We start from the raw sequence: 25,368 nt of genomic DNA on the forward strand, positions 1-25,368 counted from the left end.
CAGAAGGGAGAACACCATTACTGGGAATGATCTAAGGAGCTGTCCAGGAAGGACAGCCCAGAGTACTAAGTGACCTGGCCAAAACTGTCCTGGGAAGCTGGCCTAGTGAAACCAAGGAGGGCTTCACAAAGTCCAAAGTAGCAGGATGTACTCAAAGCCACTAAGACAGACAGCATCTCTTGACAATTCAGAATGCCTTTCTCCCGACAGACACACCCTCCTCAGCCCACAATAACCTCACAAGGCAGAGGCTTCTCTCTTCTAGATCTCTGTCAGAGCGATACAGTTTGTGTGCCCTGCCCCCTCTTTAGAGAGCCCCATATCTGGAAAGGCAGACATGTTTATTAGGATTTGAAAACAATCTTAGGCATTTCCTCTTCCAGCATCCTCCTCAGAAGAGGCAGAGTGGCGCTCAAGGGTAAAAGAACATGTGTGTATTCACAGTGCCAGGAAGAAACCAAATAGAAGATACAGAAATGAGAGGGAGGATGTGTTAACTGTGATGGGATGATAAGGCACTTTGAGACTTATCAGAGTAGGTCTGAAGTCAAACCAAACCCACAGCACATTCCCACATGACGTGGAGATGTTCCACGGACACCTGTTCAATGAGCGATTAACTCTTTACACCTATGGGTGGCAAAGACCTGAGTCCACACAAAAGTACAGTCAGCCAACACCACGCAAGCAGCCCCCTTGGGACACCCTGGCTAAGCTGAGGGCCCCATGAACTTACACTCTCGGAGTCTTCCAGCATCCTGGTGGTCTCCTGTACTTCAGGGGCACTGGGAACAACCACTGGCATAGGAGGCCGGCTCCTCCCTAAAGTCCCAATGGAGGCTGTTTTCACTGAGTGAATGTGATGGTTCAGAGCTGAAGGGCAAAGGAAATTTGTTAGGTTGCGGCTGAGGCTGTTACCCCCCACCCCAGACTTTAGTAGCCTGCCAGCAGTTGGAATGCTGTCTCAATGTGAGGGGAGCATACAGGCCCATACAGGGATCCTCCTCTGAAGAGTTATTGGAGCATGATGGAAGGAGGAAGGCAACAGGGTATCCAAGAGACCAGAGAAAACAGCCCATTGCCTTTAGAATTAGTATCTTCACCCAATGCTTCTCAAAGTATGGTGGCCACAGACTCCTCACAGAATGCCAGGGAGTCAAAGCTTATTCATTATGACACTTAATGTAACACCTGACTTTTTTACTGTGCTTTAGTTGTACTAAGGGTACAAAGCAACATGGGCAAAACTGTTAGAGCCTTAGCAACGAAGGCAGTAGCAATAAGCTGTACTTATCGAGGGGGGTGCTCTTATATTTAAAAAATCCAGCTTATCACCCTTAATGGAGCAGTAAAACTGATGTGTTTATTAACTCTTAACTCTCAACTACATGCCTTTTAATGCTGTGTGTAACCAAATACAAGTGTCTCTGCGGTAAACCACATATGGAATCATCTTCAAGAACGGCGCCATGATAGACTGACCTGCCAGTTGAGGGCCTATCATGTAACCATAAAACATTTACTTTAAAGATGACTGACAAATTGGGTCATTCACATATTTTCTAGAAATGGAAATAAGTGAGCTGTGAACTTAAGGAAAATGACAGATACTGCCAATGCTAATTTAGTGAAAATTACCATTCTGAAAAACTTCTGTCATCTGACTGGAGAGCTTCTTATATACAATGATATGTGAATATTTGGAGGATTTTCTTAAGTTAGTGAATCAAAATCTTCCAAATGTCCAATGTGGTGTTTCAGTGTTATACATCCTAAAAAATCTAGATCGACGCAATCTAGTGGGTCAGTGTGTGTAGTGTCCATGGGCAGATACAGAGTCACACTATAAACCAATATTTAAGAAGCTACAACATGTCAGTTCTCCCACTGTATCATAAAAGAATACCCAGACTGGGCTTGGTGGCATATGTCTGACATCTCAACACTGAGACAGGAGGATTAAGAACTCTAGACCAATCTGAGCAATACAGAAGTCTCTTTTATCAAAAAAGGATGTCCATAAATATCTAAAAGGTACATTGTTGTTTGCTAACTATGTATCTGTGAAGGCAAATTTTTAACAACCAAAACAACTGATTACAGTAGACTGAATGCAGAGGCTTATAGGAGAATCTAACTGTTTTCCATCAAATCAGACACAAGGGAAGAGAAACTGCCAGCCAATGATAACAGTTCACCCCCCTGCCCCCCAAAAAAAGTGTTATTAAGGTGGAGGTGGCACATGTCTTTAATCCCAGCACTTGGGAGGCAGAGGCAGGTGGATCTCTATGAGTTCGAGGCCAGCCTGGTCTACAAAGTGAGTCTAGGACAGTTAAAGGCTACACAGAGAAACCCTGTCTTGAAAAACCAAAAAAAACCCAAAAAACCAAAGAAACCCAAACGAAGTTATTATTTTTTAAATGAATTAATTCAATACTAAGAAATTTCTTTTTAGTTCCTGATATATACTGACATGTTCCATATGCAGAAACAAGATTGCTTTGGGATTCTTAGATTAGTCCCTCCATTCTTAGTTTTGGGAGTGTTCCTGATCTGTCTTTGGACTATGACTTATCGCTGTAGTTTTTAAGATATGAAGAGGCACTGACACTAACAAATTTGAGAACCACAGCCTTATTCTGAAACAAACCATATAAGCAATGGCTAGAGTCTTTGCTGAGCTGTGAAGCAGGACGGCTGAGCATCCCTACCTTGAGGCTCCTGGTTTTGAGTCCTGGCCTCCCCGGCCCTTCTTTAGTGTGTAGAGTCTTTTAAAGTGAGGTGATTTCAGGGCCTAGACTAACCAGCTCTGTTGCCTAACCTATGATACTGTATTTCAATACCAGCAACTCCACATGGAGAACACAGTCCAAAAGTTTAGTCCCTGCTCACTACATTATGCTGCGGCTTATATGCATTCCCCTGAAAGGGGACATGACACACAGATTCTCTAAGCTGCGAGGAAAATCTTGTAGGAAATTAACTTTGTTCTTCTGAAGAGCAAGTTCTAGAACAGCTAGAACTACACAGAGAAACTCTGCTTCAAAAAAGGTGTGTGTGCATGTGTGAGGGGAAATGGGAGGAGATATGTCTATCCCAAACCTGAGTAAAAGGCCCTTCGAGCAATGCTGCTCTCCTCACTCACCTTGCTGGGACAGTAACGGTGTGCTTGGCAGTGCAGGGTCATAGATAGGAGGTCCCGGGGGCGGGATTGCTGGCACAGCAAAGCTCTTCAGTGGGTGGGAAGGGCGAACATGGGCTGTGGGAAGGCTCTGGCCCGAGTCTTCCTCTTGGGAGCTGGCCAAGTAAGAAGAACTAGTAGCACCTTCAGGATCCTGATGATCAGTGCAGCACGTCTGAGACGAGGAGGCGGGCATGGTGTCCGTGCTGGGGGTATTTCGAACAGACTCTACAACAGGAAAGCCTAAACGTTAGCATTTCTTTACTATTAAAGGGTGTGGTTTTGGCTATTTCTACGGGTTTCCTAAGCTTGCTCAATCAGCATTTGAGGAGATCAGTGCTAGTTCAAAGACACGTGGATCAGGACCACTGCCAAGGCTAAGAATGGATGGACTCACCTAAGAATCCCACAGCCATCTTGTTTCAACCAGCTGTTTCTTTTTTTCTCTCACTTACATACTTAGGTAATTTTTAAGTTTGTAAATTTCAAGTATTTGTTATGGAGTTCTTATGAAGAGTCCTAAGGCTAGTATATACATTTTCCAAGCTTCACTCACTGATTACTCTTAGAAACTGACCTTTTCATAGACGACCGGGTCTAGCAATAAGAGGCCGGATAATGCCCACCAGGAATGGGCTCTGTCAGCAAGGCTTGGTGGTAACTGCAGGCGAGGAAATGCTCAGCCTCTGAATGGCCATCACCAATGTGAATGGCCCTGGCCTCACAGCTGCCTAGGGGGTTGGCACACAGCTGGAGACTGTGCCAAACAAATGATGCTTTTATCCCAAGGCACGAGGAAAGGGTTAGCCCAGAGAACAAGGCGACAGTCTCAGAAAAGTACAAAGAGGAAGAAGTGTCCTAAAGGCAGCAGAGTGGGGCAGGAGAAGCACTAGCCCTGGAGCCAGATGGTCCTATAATCGGAGTATACTAGACGAGTGAAGTTGGCAAAGTTACTGAATCTCTGAGTCTTAATTTCTTCATCTATAAAACATGGAGACTAAACACAAAATCCACTGAGTATTAAATGAGATGTGTATAAGGAGAATTTGAACACCGTGCCTGTACAACAGAGAGGCTCTTCTTATAGACAACTGAGCACTTATTCTCTAAGCACTTTACCTTTATTCCTCGGAGTATCTGGGAGGCATGGAAGGTTAAATAAGCAGGTCATCCACACACAGGCCCAATAGAGCAGAGTCTGAATCCCTGCTCTGACCCCCAGGCTCGGGTTCTGAAGCCCTAACATACTTCCTGCCTTTCTGCACCTGATGCCACTTGTCTCCCGCTACAAAGCAGAAGCAGCAATGCCAGGGACTGAGTGATTTCCATACAGTGTGACCAGTATAGACCATCATCTCACCCAGAAAGGAGACAGGAGACCAGCCTGGGCAACAGGCTGCAGCAGGTAGTCTGAAAGCCTCTTCTGACTTTTCTGAGTTCTCAGCCTTAGAACAACATATAAGCCATCTGCAGAATTTAGCCTACTTCCCTGCCTTAGTGGAAAAGCATCAATCTGTTTCCTTGGGCTCTCAGGAGACAGGACCAACCACCTCTACAACTTAAAAGACCTTGGGTCCCAGGGATGAGGATGAATGTACATGTGCTACCCCTCCCCCTTCCCAAGTGGGCTGCAACAATCTCCCAGGTTGCGACACTTCTCATGCTCTAAGGGCCATGTTGCTCAAGCCAGCCATCACCGCATGTGACCCAGGCCCAGGTAGAAGCTGGCTAGGAAGAGAATAAGAGGCTGTGAGAGGGAAATGGGTCTAAGTCCTGACCATTTAGCCAGGTAATAGCCAATATGGTAGGTCAACTCTGTACAAAGCCCTAACCGCCTCACTGGTCTTTTACAAGAAATTGTAGGAAAGTGAGAAGAGAAAGCTCAGCTGCTTGTCAAAGTCCTAGCTACTGCCACAGACTAGGGTTGCCTTGCATGCTCTGGGGGGTATCAGAACACTGCCTTCTCCAAGGAAGACGCTCCTCAATATTGCACACTAAGCTCTAACTAGAACACTAGACTCAGCATAAAATTCCTGCTTTGGCGAGGGGCCTAATTCCTAATTTCAGGGCTGTTTAAAACACACAAAGTTCACAATGGTTAAACAGAAAGTACTCTTCCCATGGCAAGCACCAGGCTCCAGTTCTGTATTGCCTCCACACCCAAGGCCATGGAAAGAGCAGTCTAGGCTCTACCAATATATTGGGGAAATACAAAGCAGGAGTAGCTTACAATCCTTCCCACACAGGAGAATTTATATCACTTCTATATACTGGCTCAATTTTTTAAAAAGACCTTTAATAAATCTATCACTTTATCCTCTCTGGGCATCAAGGCAAGGCCTATATTAGTAATGCAGCCTCTCCCCTTCTTCACTCTCTGTATCAGCAAATACAGAAGAGGACTTTACCAACAATAGGCTACTTGGATGAGAGCTGGATGGGAACTTCCAGTCTTCTCTTTAACCCCAAAGCCTTTCCCAGTGCAGGATAAGGACGAGAGGGATGGGCAGACTAGCAGAATTTGCCATACACTTACATAGTTTCTTATGTGAGCATTGTGTGGGACGGATCCCTTAGCCTTCAAAATGTTAAGTGTGGCTAGACACAAAACTGTCTTCCTAAGAGCAGGGCTGGATTGGGAAGTTGCATTCTGGCACCCACTGTTCTAAGATATTGTGTCTGTAAGACAAACTTTGGGTTCCCATGCAGTTGGCTGGAATAATCATCTATTCCTAAATGTAGATCTGAAACTTAAATTTTGGAGGAGATAGTATGAAGGTCAAATTTAGGCCCGGTTCAAGCAGCACCACCCAAACCAGGTGACAGCACTGGCAGTGCGAAGCACTAAGAGCTATTAAATAACCCTTTAGATAGCCCGGAAGGCTTTGACATTCATTTGGAATTCTGGATGCACTAATGACTGATCAAAACTTGAGGACAGGGAGATGTGAGTATTGACTAAAACTTCTAAATGTTAGGTTTAGAGGTTTTTAAAAAAATGGAGCTCACTAGTATTTTCCTCATTTCTCAGAACCTCCATCTGGTCTTCAACAGTAATAACTATAAACAGGCAAATTTCAAATGATGAAGAATCACTGGTGGTATATGCAAGATGATAATAGAATTTGCGGCTTAAAACTAGAAGGTTGAAATTAATCTGTAGTCAATGGGCAGCAACAGTTTATTCTTCTGCTCTCTCATCTTCATTCTTTTCTCCTTCAAACTGTCTGGTGAAACTATGCTTTCCAAATGAGGACATGTTTGTGTGGGAAAGCATTTGAGACACACTGAAGACTGTTATGCCACTTTCCTGTACTTCAGAGATGCCCTTAACCTTACCTAATGACTGCCCTACATACATCCCCAACATTAGAGTGACTGAGACAAAGGCAACCACTGGTTTCTGAAAGCCACTCTGAATACAATTCCCTTTCAAACTGTAGACTTAAAAAAAAAAAGTTGGAAAAGGAGACAAAGCTAAGGTGCAAGGCTTATTACAAGAAGAGAAGCTTATGCAATCCAGGTTAATGCTGTCTGTTACTAAAATGACACCTTGCACTGAAGTCTTAAACTTAGGGAGAAAAGTGCAGTAGATTTTACAGAAACAAATTTGAATCCATCACAGAAATGCTATGATAAACAAGTAACATTGAAACTTTCTAAACAGGGCAAGTCCTTCCCCATTTCCACCTGCCAACGCTTGGAATGCTTTCAACATCTGGGCTTGAGCCTCGTCTCTCACCTGTGGAATTGGCCCTGTCTGAAAGGGACATGGATGTGCCAATGGGCCATGGGCTGCTTGGGTGGTAGAGATGACTGCGGGCTGGAGAGGCGAGGCTGCTGGAGTGGAAATGATGGTGAGGGTTATCGAGGGAATGGATGGGATGGGCACTAATCACAGCTGTGAATGAACACAAGACAGAGAGATGCTTAACACGCGTGCACAGACACATACAAAGTCACCCTTCCCACCTCCCACTTAACCCAATCTTTTATTTGGCTTTTTGGTGGCAGATAGATGGACAATCAGCCATTTATTTTATATTTGGCTTAACAAATGAACACACTTCTAGGCATATTCTATATCTATACATAATAAGGAAGTCTGTTGGCTATATTCTGTTAACAGTGGTAATTTTTCATGGAACACCAGTCAGGATTAAGGGAATATTTTTCTTTGGCTTATCTACATTTCTGAATTCTTCTATTATAAACATTAATCACATGAATTATTACAATGTCTATTTGAGTGTGTCAAAAATATAAATCCACAAGCAAATGATCCTTCTATTATTTTTTCTACCCTGCTAAGGGACATTAGATTGCTTTGAGATATTCTCAATGGGTATTAATAAACAAGTAGCTGCTCGATCAGTTTTGAAATCTTTTAAAAAGATTAATTTATTATTATTATTATTATTATTATTATTATTATTATTATTATTATTATTATTATATATACAGTGCTCTGCCTACATGACAGAAGAGGTCATTATATCACATTATAGACAGTTGTGAGCCATCATGTGGTTGCTGGGAATTGAACTCATGACCTCTAGAAGAGCAGTCAGTGCTCTTAACCTCTGAGCCATCTCTCCAGCCCCCCCTACCCCAGTTTTGATATCTTGAAAGAAATATAAACATTTTTTAACTCTCATGTTCCAATCTAGTAATAAAAGTATGAATTACAGTAGCACAGCATCATTTATTAATGTGTTCAGCCTAGGGGCTCAGCCATACCCATTAGCATTTTAAGCTATAAATGGACATTTCCAAATTCCTTTTTCCTTTCCTAACTAAAAATTCAATTTAAGTAAAGAATACAAAGTTCTGTGTAGATTCCACATGTAACTTCCTATGAAGTCTCTTTAATGAAGCTTCCTGTTTAATCTAAGATATAAACAAACAAACAAACAAAAAACCCAAGCCACCTAGAGTCAGGAAGCACGTTTTTCTTGGGTATTCCTTAGGCCACCTAGAGTCAGGAAACACGTTTTTCTTGGGTATTCCTTAGGCCACCTAGAGTCAGGAAGCACGTTTCTCTTGGGTATTCCTTAGGCCACCTAGAGTCAGGAAGCACGTTTCTCTTGGGTATTCCTTAGGCCACCTAGAGTCAGGAAACACGTTTCTCTTGGGTATTCCTTAGGCCACCTAGAGTCAGGAAACACGTTTCTCTTGGATATTCCTTAGGCCACCTAGAGTCAGGAAGCACGTTTCTCTTGGGTATTCCTTAGGCCACCTAGAGTCAGGAAACACGTTTCTCTTGGGTATTCCTTAGGCCACCTAGAGTCAGGAAACACGTTTTTCTTGGGTATCCCTTAGGCCACCTAGAGTCAGGAAACACGTTTCTCTTGGGTATTCCTTAGGCCACCTGAAGGACAGTGCTTATGACCAAGATAACCAGCTGCCCAGTTAGGCAACCATGTGGGGAGGACAGATGAGGAGCACACGATTCCTGCCCTCTCCAGTCCTCTTAAAAAGCAACATTTTTTATAAAACTTTAATAGTCAAACTAAATCAGCTTGTTGAAGCCCATTAAAATATATTCTTTTGTGTGGGATCTCCATAGATCTCTGTGGGGCTATCAGCAACACCTTGGGAAGAGAAACCCCAGGCCACGAAATAGATGCTTTCTTCTGCAGCTGCTGTGAGGGACCAGAAGCTCTAGCAGGCCCTCGGGAATACATTACAGCTAGAAAAGTTGGCTGAGAAGAGTGGTCAGTTAGTCTCAGATCAAAATCTCCCCTGGGGCAAGTGAAGCAGTTTTCAGAGTAAATGCTTCAAAATCAGTATTTTTCAAAATTCAGGCTGGGGTGAGGGAGTAAAATTGAACCTGACCTAGGAAGTGCAATTTGAAAGCATTCTAAGGACAGATGGTGAAAAAAACAAAACAAAACAGAATGGATTTTGTTTTCTTTTAAAAGCTATTTCAAGTGTTTCCAAATAAATCAAGTAAGTAAGTAAGTGAATGCTTTAGTGTAGAATGAAGTTGGCTGACTCTGAACTTGATGGGTCTGTGCAGGGTTTGGATCTGACCTCATCCTGATGCCAGCAAGCCCATGCAGCTCTGCTTAGCTTTTTCAGATCTAGGTGTGTGGATGCCAGGTGCATGGCTCCAACTTGATCCCACGACCCAGAGCTCAAGGAAGTCAAACTTGTTTAAAAAAAAAAAAAGGCTGGTAGGTAGGTTTCAAAAAGGATCTCTCTAAGTCCTGAATGTATCCAGACACCTGGGTTCAGATTCTTGAATGAAAGATTCTAGCAACTACTCAACTGTCTGGACATAAATTACATAGTGCTGTATATTCACACACATTCCTTTCTCACCAAAAATAAAACCAACCAACCAACCAAAAGCAAAAAAAGAGAGAAAATGATTTCAAGTGGAATTGCGTCTCTTTCCCTTGACATACCTTATGCATATTTTATTTATTATAATTTATTCATGTAACATCCCAATTGTTATCCCCGTGCTCTTATCTTCCCATTCCCACCCTCCCTCCATCTTCTGCCCTTGACATATTTAATAAATGTCAAGGAAGAGTTCAATTTTTTTTTAAGTCTTAGAAATAAGCCAGTTTAGGCAGGAACAGGGATCTCAGAACATGCAAATTACCATCTTCTTAGAAGAATCAAAACAAATGAAATAGATTAATTTGTTCTTTTTTGTGTTTTTAAACTGGGAGCACCCACATAAAGAACCTATCAAAATAGAGAAAATATGTCTTTTTCCCTGTATGCTTCCAAATTTAAGTCATTCTTTCTGTTATGGACATTAAGCTTAAGTTACTTTGTACAATAATTGTCTAGTTTTTAAAGAAACAGAGGCGTAATCGTTCAGAACTGATCTAGCTTTACAATCTAGTGTCTTCTCTGACTGTACACTGTGAGGCGTGTGTGAGCGAGGGAGGACAGGTATGCACACTTGGAGGTTCCACTGAAAGTGTGGATGAGAGCTTTTCTAAATAGATTCCATAGCACCAGTTTCTGTGTATAACACCCAGAGCTATTTAATCTCATCATTTCTTGGCAGAGATGTGGCTAAGCACTCTCTAACTGAAAGCTCCATAGTGCCAACCAGTCTGAAAGCCCTTTCTATCTTGAAACAGAAGCAAGGGAAAGGACACAAGTCTGACTGACTACCCAGGCTGCCCTTGAACTCAATTTTTACTTACTCTCCCAAGATAGGTATTTAAAACCATGCTTAACACTTTTTTTGGTTTTAAAAAAAGATTAATTTTATTATTTAAAGCTTTATGTGTATGTATGATTTGTGCAAATAAGTGAGATGTTCATAGAGGCCAGAGTTAAAAGATTCCCCTGACGTTGGAATTACAGGTGGCTGTGAGCTACCTGACGTAAGTGTTGTGAACTGACCTTGGGTTCTTTGTTCTAAAAAAATATATCATATATCATATATATCACATATATATCATACATTTTTCATATATCATATATGATTGACAAAATGATGCACGGTCAATAGTGAAAATGTTTTTAAAAACGCCATACTCCAAATTTGAAACTTTATAAAGTCTACTAATTAAAAAGTTAAAATCCTTTAGATGCTTGTCATGTGCTGGAGGCCTACAGCATGTGTATGACATTTGGAAAGCTCACTCACAGTCTGGAGAGACGCTTCCTGTCTTTCCTGTGGACATGCTGTGTGCATTCAGGGAGAACACACACTTTCCTACTCGTGGAAGAGTACAGAAATTAGTTTTTAAAAAATTATCCTGTGTGTGTGTAGATATATGTGTACCACAGAGTGCATGTGCCACTGTGCAGGTGGAGAGGTCAGAGGACAATTCTTGGGAGTTTTTCCCTCACTGCCTCATGGGAAGTAGAGAACCAACTGAGGTTCTCAGGCCTGTATGTAAGCACATTTCCAGAGTCATCTTGCTAGCTGGAAAGTTAGCTAGCTGGGAATCTATCTATAACTTTAAAATGTTAACTCTCAAGAATATTTAATTTTTATTTTTATGTGCATGGGTGTTCTGCTCATATGTATGTCTGTGTACCATGTATATGGCTGGTGTCTGTGGAGGCAGAAGAGGTGTCTGGTTCCCTTGAAACTGGAGTTACAGATAGTTGTGTGACACTATGATGGTACTGGGAATTGAACCTGAGTCTTCTGGAAGAGTAGCCAGTGTTCTTAAGCACTGAGCCACCTCTCTAGCTCAAGAATAACATTTATGATGAAATACAGCAATGCTTTGGTATTTCTTCCTGTAAAGTGCCACAATATTGGCAGCTGGTCTTTGTCTTGGAATCAAGAGAAGTTAAAGAGACTGCTCAGAGATGTTTCCCACCATGACATGAAAGATTGGTAGTACTTCGGGAAAGAGAAACTTTTACTTACGCTGAGGTGGCTGAGAGTCAAAGGGCATCATCATTTTTGGTCTCATTCCCCTCCTTCCAGCCAGTGTAGACATGCTGTCCTCTGACTCATGCCCTAGATATAAAGTATGGAGGTTAGTAGCAAGGGCATGCCCTAGGCCTCTGAGCAGCAGTAACACATTTCCATTGGAGGGTTTGGAATTCACAAACAATGCACCAGGGCAAGGCATTTACATTTAGAGCACCATGGAAATTCCTGCAGAGATTCAAAGAGGCTGGCACGATGGTGCACACTGTACTTCAGTGAGATGTGTGTAGAAGCTTCTGTATCACAAAGGTTCTGAACTCTATTGTGAGAGCTGGAGTCCAATGGAAAGGACACAGTCCAACGCACACGCATGAATTAGGTGGCTCAAATGCTTGACTGAAGCTTGATGAGAGACTTAAAAAGATCCAGAAGGCTGTTTCTAAATGATACATAACCTCTCCCCTTCTTCAACAACTAGCTATTGCTCATCAAATTCTGAAGAAAAAAAAATCCCAAGAGACACATTTTTTTAAAACTAACCTCTTACTAAATTACCAAATTCAGGTAACCTTACAAAGTATAAATGGTACCTCTGTATGAATTCCGCCTTTGATGGATATTGCTATCCATGGAATTGTCAACTGGTGTAATATCTTGAGAGTTTCGAGGGATCGGAGTATCAGTCATGACAGGGTTTGGATCTGGAGACTTGTCAATAGGCTTCAACTCCAGCCTCTCGTGATGGATCCACAGGTCTGGAGGCTTCACATCTTTGCAGTTGCCCTTGTACTTATGGGAGCCGTTCGCTGATTTGCAGGCAGCTCGTTTCCTAGGCACAGAATTAAGACTAGTTTTAAAAATGTATTTCTTGTGAACATATTTGTCAAAACACTGTGATTAAAACTGATTTTCTGCTAGGCATTTTGGCACTGGCCTATAATCCCAACTACTTGGGAGGAAGAGGCAAAGATAAAATAGTCAAGACCTGTCTAGGTTACAGAGGTGTTCAAAACCAGCCTATCCAACTTACCAAGATTTACTTTCAAAATAAGAAGTTGAAAAGGAACTGGAAATGTAGTGAGTAGCAGAGTCTTTGTCTAGCATATGTGAAGTTTTAAACGCAATCCCCAATCAAAACAAAACTACTCCAACCCAAAATAAAACAGTAATAAACCCTGTCCTTCTGAGAGATGCTTTAAGCAAAGGCAGAAATGGAAACAAACAGGCATCAAGAAGAAAAATCAGAGACAAAAGGTTTATTTCTTGAAATAGTACATTTGTTTTTGCTTTGTTCATATATTATTTGAATACTATGCCAGAATATATTTGAATAGTGTCTTTTTTATATTAGGAAATTGAGATAGCATTTAAAAATAAAAGCTTGCTGGTTGTGGTGGCGCACACCAGTAGGATTTGCTGAAGGAGGTGGAGGCAGGAAGGTCACGAGTTAAAAAATAAAAGCTCTAAAGTAGAAGGTTCCTCTGCAAGTTTCCACTAGACGAGAAAGGATAGCAAGAAGTAAAAATACAACAATGAGAAAAGGTAAAAATCTATGGCTAACAGAGAAGGATTCTCTAGGAAGCCCACTAAGAGTATCAAGTATGAGGAGTTAAGAATGAAGTAACAACCTCCACTGTGCTGTAGTTTCTTCCTTTAATCAATTCACTCCCTTTCCCATTCAATAACCATGTGTTAGGCACCTTGCTTCTATCAGATTCTGTGCTACAATGATGTGTCCTCAGCACTTTTGGTCAAGTGAGGAAAATGAACTATTTTTAAATGCTCTGAGCTTATGGAAATGCCCCAAGTGTTAACCTTAATAGCTGGAGCTCAGGTAGGCAGAAAAATGTAGAGAAGTGGCTTTTATGCTGAGACATAATGGGGATAGCACGTGCATCCCAGGTGGTGAAATGTGGAGCAGCAGCAGCCTTGGATACTAGAAGAATTCTGCAGAGTCCTGAGCGGGGAGAGCCTGAGCCATGAAGAGAACGTTGAGAAACAGTGCTCTGAAGGCAGACAAGAACCAGATCATAAAGCACCCAGATCACACAGCAGTTCTAAGAATGTGAACTTCCCTCTATAAGAAATGAGAAATAATTTAATGGTTTTAAGCAAGAGAGTAAAAGGTCAACTTGAGTTAAAACTTTACCCCCACCATCTTGTGAAGAACGGATTTGTGAAGCAGAGAACTGGAGGGTGTCCACTAATGCTGGTCTGCGATAGCGGAATGGAAGGGGCAGATTTGAAAGGCATATTTAGGAAGCAAAAATACTAGGACCTAGTGAGGGAATGAACACAAACTGGGTGGAGGTAAAGAGAAGTAAATGGTGAGGCCAAGGCTTCTGGCTCCAGCCACTGTCTTACACTGGGAATAGTGGACTGAAAGCAGTTTTCCTGAAAGTACTATGAATTGGTTTGGGCATGTGTGTATTAGCTACTTTTCTCGTTGCTAAAACAAGCTATCTGATGTGAAGCAATTTAAGGAAGGAAAGAAGGGCTTATTCTGGCTTATAGTTTGAGGGAATACATTCCACCATGGCCAGAAAGCATGGCAGCAGGTTACTGGTCACACTGCACCTGTAGTCAGGAAGTAGAGATTACACAGGGATTCGGGACTGGGCTATAAAATCTCAAGGCTAAAGGCTAACACTGAGGGAACACTTCCTTCAACAAGGATCCATATCCCAAAGGTTCCATAACCTTCTTAATAGAGCCACTAGCTGTGGACTAAGTATCCACACACAGGAGCCTATAAAAGTGGGCATATTGCACACCTAAGCTCCATGCTGAGTTTAAAGAAGAAACGTGAAAGAAGCAACAGGGTATGTATGTCCGATTCTCAGAAGAAAGAGGCCGGCTGGAAATGGAAATAGAGTTTCTGGGAAGCACACAGTAAATGAAACCACAGAAGAGCATGAGATCACATGGAAGAGACTGGAGAAGACAGGAGGTCCTGAGGCCAGTCCTGAGTAATCCAATGAAAGCAACTGTGGTGACATAGTTGAGACAGAAAATACATTAGAAAGGACTAAAGCTTGATCAGACAGTGAAGAAAAAAAAAAAAGACCCCAGGCTCTGGTAAGTACAGTGGACTCTCACACCTGTGGGTTTCATAGTCTCAGATTTAGCCAACTTCAGATTGAAAATATGCTGCTTTTAAACTTCACTGAATGTGCTAAGTTTTCATTATTCTGGAAAAAATACAGTATAAAAATCATTTGTATACCAATTACTTGGTTACTCCATATGATTAATATGGAGATACTCTTATAAACTAAAATGGCTGTGCTGCCCCTCAGTGAAACAATCTTGCAGGGTTACCGCTGCACCTGTGCTATCATTTCAAACTGAGCATTCCTAACCTGAAAACCATCAGGCACGGTGGCACACACCTATGATCCCAGCAGTTTGGAGGCCGAGGAATAAGTGTTAATGGCTCTGAGGAAAGCTTGCTGCGAAACCTTGCCTCAAAATACGAAACAATTATTCAGAAAATTTTGGTTAGATGGTGATGCGATGAGGTAGCTCTCATCTGCTACAGTTTGGATGTGGTTCGTTCCCCCAAATTATGTCCTGGGAACTTGGCCCTCATTGCTGGTAATAAGAGTTAATAGAATATTTAAGAGATGGAGCCTAGCGGGAAAGAATTAAGTCAATGGGGCATCACCTTGGAGGAGACTAAGTAGTTCTCACAGGACTCGACTAGTTCCTAAAGAACACGCTGTGTAATGAAGTCTGGAGTTCATTCCTGGCATCTTTCGTTTGTATATGTCTCTTCTCCTTTCTGTTTTCTCTGCTCTCCTGTGGCAAGGAACCTCCACCAGCACATCAGAATCATGCTGTTTGGACCCTTCAGCCACCAGGACATTAAAACAAATAAACCTCTTTACAAAGTGCCTACCCTTGGGTAGGATGATGCAGAAACAAAAACACAATAATATATCATCTGAGAGCTTCTATCTTCGAGAAGCAGCATCCTGGGTCACCTGTCAAGAGTTCTGGAAGCTAAAGAGAATGTGTTGAGAAACAACAAGGGCCTAAACTCTAAATTCTTTATTGATGTTGGCTTTGTAAACTGCCAACAGGAGGTACTTCAAGTATTTGATAGGATGAAAATAAGTAAGAAAATGAGTAAGAAAGGCTCACTTATATTTTTCAGTGGCTGACAGAACACCCAGAAGCACCTTAGGGGAAAGGGTGGGGGCAGCATGTGAAGATTTGATGCAATTGTTTTAAACAAAGGGACCCAAAGCTGTTGGATTTGCAGATCCAAATACAGAACACAGAACCTATTTTCCTAGTTTCAATCTGAAACACTCTTATTTTTACTTACTTTGAGTTTTAACTCCTAGAATACCATGGAACTCTTCGTCCTGTGTGTGTATGTGTGTTCATTTTGCTTTTTAGATACTACTAAAGATACCAAGAATACTAACATTAGCTACAAGAGCAAATTCTTATAGATACATAAATTAAACAAAAAACACAAAAACCTACAGAAATGTTCTAAAAAAAACTGTCTTTCAGGTGCTTAAGAAAAAGTTTTCCATAATCTAAACCAGACAAGAGGCATAAATAAAGGGAGCCTTTCTCTTAGAAAAGGGATGCAATGTAAACTACAGAAAGCTATTTGAGAAGAGAGATTTAAAATACAACATGACTTATTTGATATAAAGTCATTCGAATAGAGCAGTTAGAGGTTAGCTTATTACCTGCCCTATGCCCTATGTATTGAAAACAAATACCTTCTGGACACAGTGGCATATGCCTTTAATCCTAGCACCAGAGGCAGAAACAGGTTGATCTCTGTAAGTTTAAAGAGAACCTGTGTTATAATATTTATATTAGGCTAATAGTTTTCTCCCACCTTCTGGGTGTTTTGCTTGTTGTGTACATGTACAGATGTACTTTCTGACTTTTGTGGTGAAATATTTAAGTAGAATTTTTTTCTTTATTCCATTAAGTGTTCTATTTTTATCAACTCAAAGTTTTACTTCTCATTTTTTTTCATGCATGCATACATGTGTGTGTGTGTGGTTGTGTGGACATGTGTGCAAGTATGTATGGAGTCCAGAGACTGACATCTGGTGTCTTCCTCTATTACTCTACCTTGTATTTTTTGAAACAAGGTCTATCATCACTAAATGCAGAGCTCCCAGACTGGTGAGGCTGGCCAGCCAATGAGCTTGAGGGGTCTATTTGTCACCCCCTTTCCACTCCTCACTGCTAGAGTTAGAGATGCATGCTGCTGAGTTTGTTTTTATAAATAATCTCCTAGGTCCTCATATTTGTATTACAAGCACTTTACTCGGTGAACCATGTCCCCAGGCCTTACTTTTTAGTTTTTAAAATGTTTTTGTTGTTATTGCTGCTAAAAACTAAGACACAGGGCTGGAGAGATGGCTCAGAAGTTAAGAGCATAAACTGCTCTTGTGGAGAAGCTGAATTTGCTCCCCTGCACTACGGTGGGCTGGCTCACAGCTACTTATAACTTCAGTTCCTGTGGGCACCTGCACCTACCTGTTATACACAACTACTACTAATAAACATTAGGACACAAACATGTATATTAGCCTAAGCTGTACAGTCAGATTTTGATGCCACTGTCTTTACATTCATATCTTGTCCAACTGGAAGGCCTCTGGGGGCAATAGTACATACGCTACTGTGTGATCTGCTATGATGGACAAAGCCCTCTAGAATCCTTTGAGGACCTGCACAACTTCCTAATTGGGTCTCCATACTCAAAAATGTCTATGGTGGGATGTTTGGTTTATTTCTTTTCTTTAATAGGTTTTTTTTTTTTTTTAAACTTATAAACAGCACACCATGAACATTCCTGCTTGTAGCTGCAAACTTTTGGCTTGGGAAAGGGGAGGATGTTTTCAAATTTTTTATTTTTAATTATTTAATTAAGGTGTTTTTTTGAGACAAGGTTACTCTGTGTGGCATTGGTTGTCCTTGACTCACTTTGTAGACCAGGCTGGCACTGAACCTCTGCCTACCCGAGTGCTGGGATTACAGATGTCCGCCACTGTGCCTGGCTAACTTTTTAAAAATTGATTTTTATTTTTAATTATGTGTGCACTTCTGCAGAGACCTGAAGAGGGTGTCAGATTCTCCCGAAGCTGGAGTTACAGGCAGCTATAAGCCACCCAAAGTAGGTGCTGGGAACAGAACTTGTGTCCACTACAAGAGTTGTACATGTTCTTAACTGCTGAGCTGGCTTCTCAGCCCTATCAGTTTTCAAACCTTTTAAGGAGCTTGTTGAGGCTCACAAAAGCCTGAATTAAACAAATTTCTTGGGCGATCTTTTCCTTCCTCTTCCCAGTTTTTCTTTTTCTCTTGCTTCTTCTTCAACTTTGTGCTCGGTAGATGGTAGATGGCAAGAATATTTCAACTCCATTAAAATCTCATTGGACTTGTGATAACATGCGAGATTCCCCAAGAGATTCTTGTGGGTGTGGGGGGAGGGCATTAGTGGCATGACTGCATTTAAAGTGGCTTTTCATGTACTTTATGTTTTTTAACTCTTTGTGTCACTCTAAAAACAGAGGCAACATATAAGAAGAAAAAACAAAAAGCATATATATGTACATATATATATATATACACATACATACATAGCAAGTTTAAGGGTTACATTTTAGGGATCCTTACTTCTTCTGGTGAGAGGTAGTGCGCCGGGTACAAAAGACAGCGATGATCACAACCACCACGATGGTGATGACACCAACAGAGACAATGATGACCAGCAGCATATTGCTATCTAGAGGAGAGGTTGGGCTCCCATGAGGGCTGTTGCTGCCTGAAAGGGAAAATGGTACAGAAATGGTAAATAGGTAATTTTAAAAAAATATTCAATCAGCTCTATCAAGCCATTTCAAGGTATTTCATGTGAACTTCATACCAGTTGTCACAGTACTGCAAAAAGCTCTACTCAAGGAAACTACTTCTAGATTATAAGTTCCTAAGGATATGAGAGTCTGCCCTATATGCAGGAACTGGCACAGAGGTTTGCTCAAAGAATAGCATTCAATGACACTTTCAAGTGTACTGACATCCTAGAGTTTTCTAAGCTTGAAGGTTTAGATATATTCTGATAAGTGTCTTGCCTCTCTAGTGCCTTGTGAGGTGTACAATTCATTTTAAAAACTCCCATGCTGGGCTGCAGAGATAGCACAGTAGATATGTTTATCTTGTAAGCATAAGGAAGGATCCAGGTTCTATCCCCAGAAACCATGGAAAAAAAAAAAAAAGCTGGGCATGGTGACACAAAACTGGGGAAATAAGGCAGGTGGAGCCGTGGAAGGCAGAACACGGAGCGCAGGGCTCCACCAGCCCAGCCTACATTGTGAGCTGCAGCACAATAACAGATCCTGCCTTAAATGGACACACACACACACACACACACACACACACACACACACACACACACACACATACCCCACAACTACCATTTCTGAATCCTTTGGGATTATATTTTATCTTTGCATTCAAAATCATAAAAAATATACATTCATATAAAGCAAGAAGTTTTCCTTAACATGTTGATGTCTGAGATTACAAAATCACTATTTGAAAATAACCTTTTAAAAATATGCTTACAGACAATACAGAGTCCGTTTTCTTATGCATTATCTTGACAATTATCTACTGAGTAGTTTCTATGTACCAGTTATCTTAAGTATTCACGATACAACAGTGAATATCAAAGATGTGAATGTTGGGGGTGGGAGACTGGCACAAACAATAACCAGATAATAAATTATTAGTTAAGAATACTATGAAAAAGCGGGGGGGGGCACTACAATGCAGAGGACTGTGTGGCTGACTTAGACTTAGTAGTTGAAAAGCTTTTCTGAATCCAATGTGGCTACTGTTAAGCACTGCAATGTAAATATCTGATATGCAACAGATTGAGAACCACTGCTCTCGAGGGAGGGAACAGGAGTGGAAGGACCCTGGTGGGCTACACTTCTCACTGCAGTGTGAGGAGTCAATGCAGAGCTGCATCAATCTTCAAAGTGCTGGGAATAGGTGACTGAGTGCTCAGCTAGGGATGGGACACCATCCGAATAAAATCCTGCCCCTCAACCCTAAATGCTCAGGAAAATCTACAGAAGAGGTATCCCTCACCCAGCACTAGGAATTTTGTTAGAATGTGTGGTGGCACAAGTCTTTAATATTGACATGTTGAAGACGGAATCAAGAAAAACGAAGTAAACTAAGTCCAGTTTGGGTGATCCAGTGAATTCCAGGCCCACACCTGGGATATAGGATGGGATCCTGTCTCAAAATTATTCAACTAATCAACCAGAAACAAAGTAGTTAAGTGTTGTGGAAGGAATCGTTATCAAGAAAGGCATGAGACGGGGCTAGAGAGACTGCTCAGTGCTGTGACCTGAGTCTGAATCCCTGGTACCCACATTAAAAGCTAAGCATGGTAGAGCACAATTATACCCTCAGTACTAGTCAGCAGGGACAGGCAGATCCCAGGGCTTGGCAGCCACCCAGTCAAGCTGATAAAAGGAGCACTAGGTTCCTAACCCATACCTTTTCTCACTGTGTGGGAATTCCTTCCAACAACACTGGATTATCTGACCTTCCAACTTTGATTCTATGATTTTACAGACATCTAAGTACGGTGCTAAATCTGAGGTTGATTTAGAATGGCTTAAAAGCTTATTCTTTTACATTTGGTTCAATCATTTTTATCCTTCATTTCTGAGAAAAGCTTAGTAGACAACTTAAAATTGTACATACTGACCTTCAATGAGATAAAATTTTTTTATTTGGGGAAGACTACAGTACTAGAGCCAATAAAATACTGTTAACCTAACACTGCTCTCGACAGAAATACTGAACTACTGGGCTGGGTTCTTGTAAGGTGGGACAAGCTGGCAAACTGAAGGTTAGGGGAGCTGGGTAGGAGGACAAGTACAAGTGAAAGTATTTCTTTTCTGCATTCAACAGAAATAAGTTTCATTTACCTGGATTTAACTTCTTTCTTTTAAATTTTATTTATTTAACCACTTTACAGCTTGATCCCAGTCCCCTCTGGATTTAACTTTTAATGTATGAGTTGGGCAGAAGCTTTCTCTATGACAGAGTAAGAGGGGGTCACCAAAGGGGCTGTTACCACTTTTGCTTGAGAACATATCACAGACATTTCTTTTTTTTTTTCCCCCTGTTCACCATTTGTTTTTGTTTTTTTGTCTTTTTTATTATTTAATTAATTTATTCAGATTACATCTCAATTGTTATCCCGTTCCTTGTATCCACCCATTCTTCCCTCTCTCCCACTTTCACTCAATTTCCCTGCCCTATGTCAGTGACCGAGGGGGACCTCCTCCCCCACTATATGACCATAGGCTACCAAGTCTCATCTTGGTAGCCTATCTATCCTTTCCCTGAGTGCCCCATCAAGGGGAAGTGGTCACATATGGGGCAGCAGAGTTATCACATGCATTTCTTTATGCCTGTCCTGGACTATTGGAATAGCTTCTTTACCCCCCTGACGTCACACCTTCTTAGCTCTCAGTCAGTTCTTCACTGCTCTCAAACTAGCAACAGCAGACACGGAATAAACGGAAGTCTTAGTGTATCAGTTGTATCAGACATTTTATACCTGTGATTTGTAGAATAAAGTTCAGATTTCTTAGCAATCTAAGTATCTGTGCCTTTGTCAGGCTAGTTCTAACCTACCTGTACACCTGTCCTGTACCTCCAGGCGGCAGGACCCTACAGTGACCAGATGCTGCTGATGCCTTTGCATGTGCTGTTAGAGCTTTCCCGAAATGTCTGATGCTCATCTTGATGTTTAGCATTTTTTCCTCTAAAGATTATTTTTATTTATGTGTATGAATGTCCGTGTACAAGTGTGTGGGTGCCTGTGGAGGCCAGAGGAGGGCAATGGATCCCCTGGAACTAGTTACAGGCTGTTGTGACCCCCCAACCTGAGTGATGGGAACTGAATTCTAATCTACCACATGGACAGAAAGTGCTCTCAACTGCTGAGCCATGTCTCCTGCTCCTGATTTTCTATGCGTCCTTTAGAACATGAGGTAGATAATATCTCTTTTATAAAGTGGTCCTATTTTTCTATCAGGTATTTTTTTTTTAATTTCTCTTTCTCCTACAGTCTGCCACGTAGTCTGAACCTTTAAAATACAATGTATAAATGGATATATAAAAAAAAGAGAAAAGAATACTTTCTCAAAACCTTTATACTATACTGTCTATGGCCCAACATGCAAAAAAATGCATGAAGGAGAAATCTCTGAGCAAGGGTAATATAACACTTCTTGAGGAGCTGGGAAGATGGCTCAGTGGTTAAGAGCACTGGCTGTTCTTCCAGAAGACCTAGATTCAATTCCCAGCACCCACATGGCAGATCACAACTGTCTGTAACTCCAGTTCCAGTGGTTCTGACAACGTCAGACACACACCCAAGCAGGCAGATTACCAATGTACATAAACAAAAATAAATAAGTCATTTTAAAAAAGAAAAAAACAATTTATTTTTATTTAATGCATATGACCATTTTGCCTGCATATATGTCTGTGCATCATATTCATGCAGAGCCCAAGGAGGCCAGGAGAGGATGGCAGACCCCTTGGGGCTAGAGTTACAGACAGTTGCAAGCCACCATGTGGATGCTGGGAGTTGAACCCCAAGTCCTTTACAAGAGAGTCTGTTCTCTTAACCATATCTCCAGCACCAAGAAGAAAGTGTTAACAAGTTGAGGACACTGAGTTGTAGAACAGTAGAGAAGTAGAAAAATTTCCCCTAGAATTCCCAGACTGAAGATAGTGCAGTAACGGAGATGCTGAGATTCTGAAGCAGTTGTCTGGCTTGTGCCAGGTGAGGGCTAATCCTACCAGAGGGCTAATCTTTCAAAGTCTAACTCATTTCTAGAGGCAGGAGGAGAGAGTGTTTGTTAGGAATCAATCTTGTTTCCAGCTGGCTATGTGGAGAAATAAGATTCTATGATTCAGCAACATTTTGTCACAAAAATGGCTAAAGCTAGATCTACTAAATAAAATGAACTACATTAACATGGCACAAACTGACACTGAAGTTATAAAACATATTTAAAAAGTTTAAGCAGAACTGCATAATGTCCATAGATAGAAAGCCGAAAAGCCTTAGAGAGAGCTTTACCACTCATTGGGGGTTTGTAGTCAGATCCTAGGTCTGGCAGTCGGCTTCCTTTTCCTGCGGATCCTAGGGCTGAAGCAGAAGAAATGATGTCAATAACAACCCAACATGTAGATGTGATAGTCCACCTCACAGCTAGTGAGTGCTTTCTAAAAACAAACATTTCAGTCTACTCTGTGAGAAAATTAAACAACACAAACAATGGGAGAATACTTTGCATACCAAGGTAAACAGATACAGCTTTCAGTGCAAGGAGGTATCTACAAGACTGATGCCTGTGTCTCAAGGCATCGCCAGACTACCAATCTGCTGTTCAGAAAGTGGGGAAACTCCCCACCCCAACTTCTCTAGCCTAGGAAGCAATCAATACTCAGGACGTGTTTTAGAGGTAGATTATTTTATAACAAAAGGAACCAGTGGAGTAAATGAGGCTGATGCTTGTACCAAACAACTGTACTCTCCAAAGGACTTGGTGATGCTGACCTGGCCTGGCAAGCGTCAGTATTGTTCTGGCTATTTTTTCAGATTATGAAGTTGCCTGGTCTAAGTACAAAGTTAACCTAAGCAAGAATAGGAAGGTAAGCAGAGGTTCAAACCAGATTCTCTCATCCTTTTCTGTTACCTAAGCATTAAAAAACAGAAACAAAACAAAAGAAAGCAAACCTTCCTTCTAGTTGCTTACAAAGGTCACTGCCGTGTGATTCCATAGTCACAGGTTCAAAGAAGTGAGGCTGCTCAGCTAGGCTTGGGGTCTCCCCAGCAGCAGAATTCAAGAGACAGAAATACAAGGCTTTTTGTTTTGTTTTTGTTTTATTATCCTTATTCTTGGTTTTCAGTTTCTTTCTTTATATTTATAGTAAAACTGCTTAGGGGAAGCCCTTCTTCCACAAAGATATCCCTCAATTCAAAGTTACTAGCCAGAAAGGAGCAGTAAGCTCTTGAAAAGAGGCCTCCAAGAATGAAGATAAGAGCTGCTCCTGACAGTAACAGCACACAGGGCCCGAGTGTGCCCTGAGTACCACTGCACTACAGAGCAGTCCTTTTCCCCGTTTATGGAGGCAGAGCACATGGAGCTCTAGTAAACACTATGAGAGATATTTTCACTCATAAAACTTGACTAGAAATGCATAAAGTAAATTTATTTCTGCAAAACATTAGAGCTAATATTAATTCCTTTTTCCTCTTATAAGCAAACATATTTTAAAAGAAACCCAAATATAAGGTTGGGTAAATAGTTCATTTAATAGGCTAAATATGTTTGGTATGTTCTCAGAAGCCAAAACCTACACAAGAAGGAAACAAAAGTTCTTGACTCCTATGGTACAGTCTCAGGATTTCTAGGGCACATTCTAGGATTTAATTTAGTCTCTGACCCCTTTTCTGTTGTTCATACTTATTACTTTATCCTCTTACTTCTGAGGCTCGTTTCTCTCAAGTGACACACAGGACATTCGCATCAATATTCCAGTTGTTCTTCATATGCTATTACCTCAGGCAAAATCTAATTAGCACAGAGATACTTAGCATTTTAAGGTTCTTCACATTTAAATGTTCATGGTCATCATATGGCTATATTTAAATTAAACTTTGCAGAGTACTGCACTGCATAAACAAACTAACAAAACCTGCCACTGAACATGCTTTGCTTACCAAGATATTAGTTGGTTTATATTCCTGTATGTCCTAATATTTTTCTTTAACATTTAAAGAATAAGTAAGAAATTTAAAGGATAAATCTAGTACCCAAAATACCAACAGGTAAAGAATTTTGAATACCAGAGGAATGGAACAGAAAATATTGCAATATAGTTATCAAGTGAAAGAAAAGAGCGAAGCATATTTACATTCTTTGCATATACAAGGCAAAGGTTTATGAAATATCATGCTTTTATACTCATGAAAACCTATGCCCAGTGTTCTCTGATATATAACAAAAGACTTACTGAAAACAAACATGTCCAAAGCCATGAAACTCAATACTTCAAGTTCTGACTCTTTCTTACATTAACCAAGATAGAAAAACATTGTATTTCTGATTACTAGTCTTAAACCACAAGAGCAATTAGCTCATTTACTTTTACTGTTCTTTTTCAGTATAGAAATCTATTGTTAGTTGATTTCTTAGAGATAAAAATCACAAAGCACAGCCACCACGTCACCAAAGCAATTACAATGAAAAAAGTGCCAACCAATGATTTCAAGACTGGTGACATCAAGGCTTATGCTTACAAGTGTCCATGCCACATACTTTTTATCCTTTTATAAAAATGCTCATACTTAATATTAAGAAAAGAAACAAAGAGCTGTAAATAAACATATTTCAAAAGAATAAACTCTTGGTCACAGATAAGCACATATTTAAGAGGATTCATGTATGCAAGAAGAGAAATATAGTATTTACTGAACTTGAGAATGTTTCACTTAAGGAAATAAAATCCTAAATGCTACAAATATGAACAGTTGGTATACTGGTCATTTTATGCCTCAAATGCTTATCACTGTTTATAACTTTAGCATCTTAACACCTAAGGATGACTTGATCGTCACTTAAGGCTAATCTTGAGTTTATTCAATTCAATTTTCTTCCACCAGGGAATTTAGCTTCTAAATAAACCTCTTATCTTTCCAGATATCCCAAGGTCTATAAACATGGAC

At 40.9% G+C, this 25,368-nt stretch overlaps 1 protein-coding gene across 12 annotated transcripts in view; it reads right to left on the reverse strand.

The window, feature by feature from the left end:
- Nucleotides 1-25,368, reverse strand: part of NEO1 (neogenin 1) — a 156,179-nt gene that overhangs the window by 2,469 nt on the left and 128,342 nt on the right. For 8 of the 12 annotated variants that reach the window (XM_084782358.1, XM_084782364.1, XM_084782363.1 and 5 more), the window contains 7 exons: nt 22,717-22,785; nt 18,210-18,357; nt 12,140-12,378; nt 11,544-11,636; nt 6,924-7,082; nt 3,146-3,409; nt 737-873 (listed from right to left, as the gene is read on the reverse strand). In XM_084782358.1, coding sequence (XP_084638484.1) covers nt 737-873; nt 3,146-3,409; nt 6,924-7,082; nt 11,544-11,636; nt 12,140-12,378; nt 18,210-18,357; nt 22,717-22,785 — 1,109 coding nt within the window. The remainder of the gene's footprint in view (nt 1-736; nt 874-3,145; nt 3,410-6,923; nt 7,083-11,543; nt 11,637-12,139; nt 12,379-18,209; nt 18,358-22,716; nt 22,786-25,368) is intronic. The other 4 variants (XM_084782356.1, XM_084782357.1, XM_084782355.1 and 1 more) reach the window with 1 other exon arrangement.

This window comes from Acomys minous (genome assembly GCF_964271855.1).
Source record: "Acomys minous genome assembly, chromosome: 5".
In the NCBI taxonomy this organism is placed as follows: domain Eukaryota; kingdom Metazoa; phylum Chordata; class Mammalia; order Rodentia; family Muridae; genus Acomys; species Acomys minous.